A 6483-nucleotide genomic window follows, 5' to 3' on the forward strand; every position below is an offset into this window, starting at 1 on the left:
ATAAAGCGCGCGCGTAGAAATTAAAGACGGTTCCTATAGGATACTATAGTCGTTATGGGTGCCTAACACCTTCCCGTAGCGAAAACAACTCCCGGACCTCGATTCTCAAGGGTTTTGCTTACTTTTTCCCTTCCCAAGAAAAAATAAGATATCACCGGTTAGAAAGGTTCGAACGTAATCAATGTTTGACACCCGAAAACCAAGATAAAACAACACTCACACATTGACACTGATAAATAGCAATAATTTGCTCAAGTCGTGTTGGTGCAAGGCAATGAGATGTATCGAACATGCCTTAAATTTGAAGTGTCTGTTCTACGTAGGAAATATGCTAACCCAAAAACAAATTGACCGGATAATTTTCTCAAGTCCATATATACAAGTCTATATAATTTTCAATGTTCAAGAAACACTCATTTAAAAAGTTACTACATCACTTTAATATTTTCTACCACACTCCTTTTAAGTGTTCTTATTAATTGACTAAAAAAAAAAGTGTTCTTATTAAAGCAAATAGATACAATCTGTGACTATTTGACATCATAAGGTGACTGAAATCCAATATTCTCCACAGCACCAACTGTCTTGACTTGCCTTCTTTTGATCAACTCATCAACCAATGATCTGTGTAACAATTGGCTCCGCGTATCGATCAGAGACCTATTCCGTGTCAGTTTTCGATTTTCCATCACCATCTTACTTTTACTTGATGAACAGTTCTGTGATCCTCCTACAATTTTACAATGGTTGCAATTGTGACTCTTCATGATGGGAAGCTTATCTTTTCTGATTGAGGCTATATTGTGTTCATGGTCATCCATAGAATAGTAGTTCCAGTTTGAATATGTCCCTTGTGAAGAGCATCTTGAACTATTATCATCATGAAAATCATCTGCAACAAAAGTTTTGCATGTTACCATGGAGACTACAAAACTAATTAAACAAACATTTATATCTTAGAACATGGTTGATGTAATTGTAGTAGAGCTTGTTTGGAATGGCATATGGAAACAATTTATAGCTTATATGAAAACAATTTAACTTCATTTAATATTTTGTTATATAAATAGCTTATACATAAGCACAAGCGCTAATGCTATACATGCTTAATTTTGTTGTTTATTCACACAAGACCTTGGATTTTTCATCAGGACTTCCTTAAAAATGAAGAAAATAGTACAATATGTTTTTCGTCCTTATAAAATCGACTGATTTTGATCTCTACAAAATTTTTGTTCATTTCTAGTCCGTGTAAAATACAAAAGTGGCGTGCTTTTAGTTCGTCACAATTAAGGTCGCAATGTAGTTGCACAAACTACTAAAACTGTATAATGCATTTCAAAACCATCATATATAGGCCTTGTTAGGAAAATGGATGGAAATGGAGAGAAAAAAGACATACCATGGAGCAAATAATATCCGTGCGATATTTCCTCAGATTTACTGACAAAATCCGGTATTGATTCATGTAACGATGAAGAAGAAGAGATCGAGCGGAAATGAAGACGAGATTCATCGACATCATCATCTTGATAACTGAATGTATGGAAGGAATCTGAGTAATCATTTTTCCATCTATGTGGTAGAAGAGCAGATATCTCTCTATTGATCATTTTTGCAATATCAAAAGGATCCCAATCAGAAATCTCCAATTCTTTTACCATCTCCATTGCAACATCAATTGGAGTATCAGTGAGAATATCAAAGGGAAAATATACATTCCTAACAGAACCTGCATTAATATGAAGAAGAAAATATTGTTAGGTAAAGTATATATATATCATAGTCAAATTCCTTCTATGTGCAGAAATTTCTGTAAAGTATACATACATTTCTTATCAGAAATTTGTACTTTGAGAAAGATAGTATCATCTTCAGGATTCAACTTTCCTATGACTTTCATTTCAGTCCTTTGAAATTCATCACTCAATTGAAGTTTTTCCATCTCATTTTCATTCAAAAACGGCTTCTGAATTTTTAACTTCATTGCTGATGACGTATCATCCGTCGAAAGAAAAGGTTCAAGCAACAAATCTTTCGCTGACGGTCTCTTTGCTGCAGGTTCTAAACATTTTCCGATGAATCTCCGCGCTTCCCCATCTTCAATGCGGAAAAATGACATTGGTAGCTTGCCCTAAAACAGAAATGTTTACTTAATAAAACATCAAATTTTACTGATATCGTGACATCTAAACAAGAATGTGAATATACCGATGTCACTTTCTTGTATATCTGTGCTGGATTAGTACATTCACTATATGGATAATCAGATGTGAGCATTTCCAATACACACATGCCAAATGAGTAAACATCAGCAAGTTCATTGTATTCTTCCTCGTACATTTCCGGAGCCATGAACTCCGGTGTTCCTAAGACAATAAGAAATTTTTGATTCAAAATATATAAATATAATAACAGTGTAGCTTAACTGATTTTAGCTCGATATTAAAGGAGTTGAATGATCGGAGTGCAAACCCTCGTGAAAGAGAAAATACTAACATAACAATTAATATACCGATGTTTAGTTTGCAACATTGAAAGTCATTGGCTAAAATGTAAGTACCTATAACACTATGAGCTGATTGAGAACCTTGGAGAATTGCAGCTAGTCCAAGGTCACCAATTTTCACTTGTCCAAGATGACCATTGACAAATATGTTATCACATTTTAGGTCCCTATGGATTACAGGTGGATCATGGCCATGTAAATAAACTAGCCCTTGTAAGATTTGCCGCGCCCAGCTCTTTATTGCTTGTAAACTTACTCGCTTATATTTCCTCCGGTACCTGGACGTGTTCGAAAATTGACAATTATTTCATCAAAGAGATAACAAGACAGAAATTAATATTCTCAAATTTTAGTTATTGATGATCACATTCATATAAGTATAACAGAAATGAAATATTTCGCGTTTTCATAAGGTGCATGACATGAAATTTCATATATAGAAAGAAAATTACTCTCTCAGTGAGCCTGATGTGAACATTTCTGTAACAAAGTTGAAGTTCTTGTTATCAATATCAATCCAAGATGTGTAGAATCGCATGATCGACCGGTGCTTGAGTGTGCTTAGGAGATGAACCTCCGAGTAAAGGCGCTGCAAATCGTCTGGCGTGTTTAGTACCTCGTTGAGTCTGACTTGGTTCCATGCTACCTCTATCCCAAGGACCTCATCAATTGCTTTGTACACTGTCTTCATTGCCCCTTTTCCAAGAACATCTCCAAACTAATCAATCACACAGAACACACAATATTTGTCACATTAATTCCATTATATGAGACAGTTTCTTTCAATCATGGTTTTAAACAAACGGTATACAATCAGTATCACGGTATAAAATCTTTGATATCTCTACGACCGCTGTTAAGACTGTTGCATTAGCATTATTTGACTGCTCTCTATAACATCAAAGATCGCGACACGACCCGATTTAAAACTTATCTTAACAAACCTAATAACCATATAGCAAATTGCTTAACATATCTTACAACACTAACCATGTGACAAAAATGAAAAGAAAAAAACATGTTCCTTGTAAAACAACATACTTATGTAACACAAATAACATACATACTAAAACTTGAATGAGATAATATAACACATGTTACAAGAAACAGAGGAAAAACAGAGAGAAAACAGAGTATTTTAGAACTTACCCTACCATAGCGACCAGTTGGATCAGTTTCCACATAAAGATTCTCTTCCTTGAATTCCTCCATGTTCTCTCTCTTACAAAACATGTCTAATTCTTAGCTATATACACACCAAGTTAACAATAATCTTCTATATTATCGTTCGCGTCACGATTCTTGATATTGCAGACAATTATAGTTGATGCAGCCTCAATCTCGGTCGCATTAAGATCACATAAACAAAAAAAAGATACTAGAAATTTTGCAGTGGTTTATATATTTTTGTGCTGTGAAAACAAAAATAACAATAATTCTATTTATATGAAATTATTGAAGAAGGTAGAGTCATGGTTAACGTGAAAAAAGACTCAAAAACAAGAGTTTAGAATAGTCAATACTCTTGATTCTTTTGCACATGTTAAAAACCAACCAAGTTATGTGCTTATAATAAGTTACAACCAATTGAAGATTTTTTTTTTTTGTTTGTTTTACTTATTTTCTTGTTCTATTTAGAAACGAAAGCAACACATGAAAGTGTTGCACTAGCATAGAGTTTGACATGACATGGGAATAATCCTATATAGATAGAATATAGATACTATTTGACTTGGCAATTAATGAGTTTACTTTGATACCCTTTATTTTTTAAGGGGTTTTATGGATTGTAAAGGTAAAAGGTAGGGGTATTTTGGTCATTTAGAAAGAATGAATATGGGAAAAGCAATAAAGGACGGAACCTTTGAAAGAATATGTGGACACGCTTTGGTGGGTGTAGTAGCAATAGTAATCATTTGTGTGTGGAATAGGAAAATCTAGAAAGAAAAAAAAAACATAAGAAGAATGTGGCAAATTAAATGGAGTAAGGTGAAGGAAGAAGAATAAACCTTGGAAGAAGAAGTTGAAGAAATGAACTTGGGGAGAAGAATTTGGTGTAGTTTAAGTGATTGTAGCATCTTTTTAATAATGAAATGGATGAATCATGAATGGCAACATGACAATTATCTATTTATCATGCATGTAGTTTTATATAGAACACTTGGGTATACTTTAAATAGTGAAATGATAATTTACTATTAAAATTTTGATGTAAAATACGATGTTATTGGATTTTTATGTGTATTTTCATCTTTTGAAAGAGAAATAATTGTTTAGCAAAAACTACGGAGAAATGATGCCAAATTCAATAATATATTAAATGGTTAATATAGTTCAATGTAGTTGATGTAGTTTGGTGGATTGTTAATGAATATAACAAGACATGACAATTCACTGATCATCCACTAAATATAGTTTTTTGTTTTTTTATTTTTTTCCACACATCAAAGGACCTCCTAACATCTTAATGGCCCTACTTAAGTCATAAGTTTGCGTTACCAAGTTCGGCATCCACTAAATATAATTAACCACAACTTTTTAACGTCATTAACAATGATTTTAAGTGTATATTTAAACAAAAATCATGGTTAATAAAAAATATTATGTAATTTGAACAGCTACAAATTATGGTTAGTAGCATTCAAAATCTTAGTTAATTGGATGGTTAATGAATTATAACATATTGTTATATAACCATCTACGCATCATAATTAAGTTTTTTTAATGATAAATGTTAATAATTTAGTTATTAAATTATTTCTTAGTTCAAAACATTCGAGATATCCAACTCCTCAATCATAACTAAACATGTAATTGAACACTATTTTTTTTTTGAGGGAAATGTAATTGAACACTATTAATCAACTAATTTGTTAAAATTTAATGTCAAATTTGTGCGTCAAAATAACACAACTACTTTTTAAATGTGTATAAATTGTTATAAATAAAAGGTGAGAGAAATGTCTTGACCCAAAAAATGGTAAAGAGAAGTGAAGATAAAATATAAATATACCGTATCCGTATCATGTATGCTATGTATAGTCTGATGTCTTTTTTTTTTTTGAGCAAGTATAGTCTGATGTCTAAAACTTAGGATAACACAACTGTTTAAATAAAAACAAGCAAATGCCAATGCCACTACGATCTTAAATGTGATATCATGGTCTTCTATATGTTTTAATGACCATGATATATCTCCCATTCAAGATTGCATCATCTACATTCAAATGTAATTGTCACTACTATATATATGAAGAATCCTAATTGGACTACCACTATTTAAAATAGGGATAAATATGTGATTCGTCCCTGCAAATAGGGGTCGCTTAAAATTTCGTCCCTGCAATCGCTAATCCTTTTTTTTGCCCCTGCAAAGTTTAATCAGTTAAAAATTCGTCTTTTGACCCAGTTAATCACTGCCACGTCAGCAATTTACCAAAAATGGCATGGGAATTGACGAAAATACCCCTGGCTTATTTTTTTTCTTAAAAAAAATTTCAAAATTTTGAAAATTTTTTTTAAGTTAAAAAAAATCTGAAAAAATAATTAAAAATCATAAAAAATTTCGGACAAAAAAATGTTAAAATTAAAACTGAAAAAACTGAAATTTTTCGGAGAAAAAATTGTAAAAAAAAATTCGGGAAAAATCTGGGAAAAAAATTTTTGAAGGAAAAAAAAAGCCAGGGGTATTTTCGTCAATTCCCATGCCATTTTTGGTAAATTGCTGATGTGGCAGTGATTAACTGGGTCAAAGGACGAATTTTTAACTGATTAAACTTTGCAGGGGCAAAAAAAAAGGATTAGCGATTGTAGGGACGAAATTTTAAGCAACCCCTATTTGCAGGGACGAATCACATACTTAACCCTTTAAAATATTGGACATGCATGTAGCTGCAAAGGAATTAGGTTAAAAGAAAGTAATAAAATGAGATGATTATCGACATTGTGGGGGTTGTTGGTGGAACCCACTGTGA

General features: G+C 32.3%; 1 protein-coding gene across 1 annotated transcript; it reads right to left on the reverse strand.

Moving 5' to 3' along the window:
- Positions 1–347: 347 nt before the first annotated feature.
- LOC146923513 (putative serine/threonine-protein kinase WNK5) lies at positions 348–4051 on the reverse strand. The gene is made up of 7 exons (XM_085708667.1): positions 3659–4051; positions 2962–3227; positions 2564–2787; positions 2212–2369; positions 1831–2134; positions 1403–1732; positions 348–892 (listed from the first exon to the last, which is right to left on the reverse strand). Exons 1-7 carry the CDS (start codon positions 3740–3742, stop codon positions 531–533), a joined length of 1728 nt encoding a protein of 575 aa, XP_085564793.1. The 5' UTR covers positions 3743–4051; the 3' UTR covers positions 348–530.
- Positions 4052–6483: the final 2432 nt, after the last annotated feature.

The sequence above is a fragment of the Medicago sativa genome, chromosome 5, assembly GCF_051527215.1.
Source record: "Medicago sativa cultivar Bolivia chromosome 5, Bolivia_mono, whole genome shotgun sequence".
In the NCBI taxonomy this organism is placed as follows: Eukaryota; Viridiplantae; Streptophyta; class Magnoliopsida; order Fabales; family Fabaceae; genus Medicago; species Medicago sativa.

Excerpts from the sequence above, each read along its gene's own strand:
- LOC146923513 (XM_085708667.1), bottom strand. The coding sequence starts at position 3,742 with ATGTTTTGTAAGAGAGAGAACATGGAGGAATTCAAGGAAGAGAATCTT. Across the intron at positions 2,135-2,211 it reads TATACAAGAAAGTGACATCG|GGCAAGCTACCAATGTCATT; the intron begins GTATATTCACAT and ends TTTCTGTTTTAG. Across the intron at positions 893-1,402 it reads CGGATATTATTTGCTCCATG|ATGATTTTCATGATGATAAT; the intron begins GTATGTCTTTTT and ends CTTTTGTTGCAG.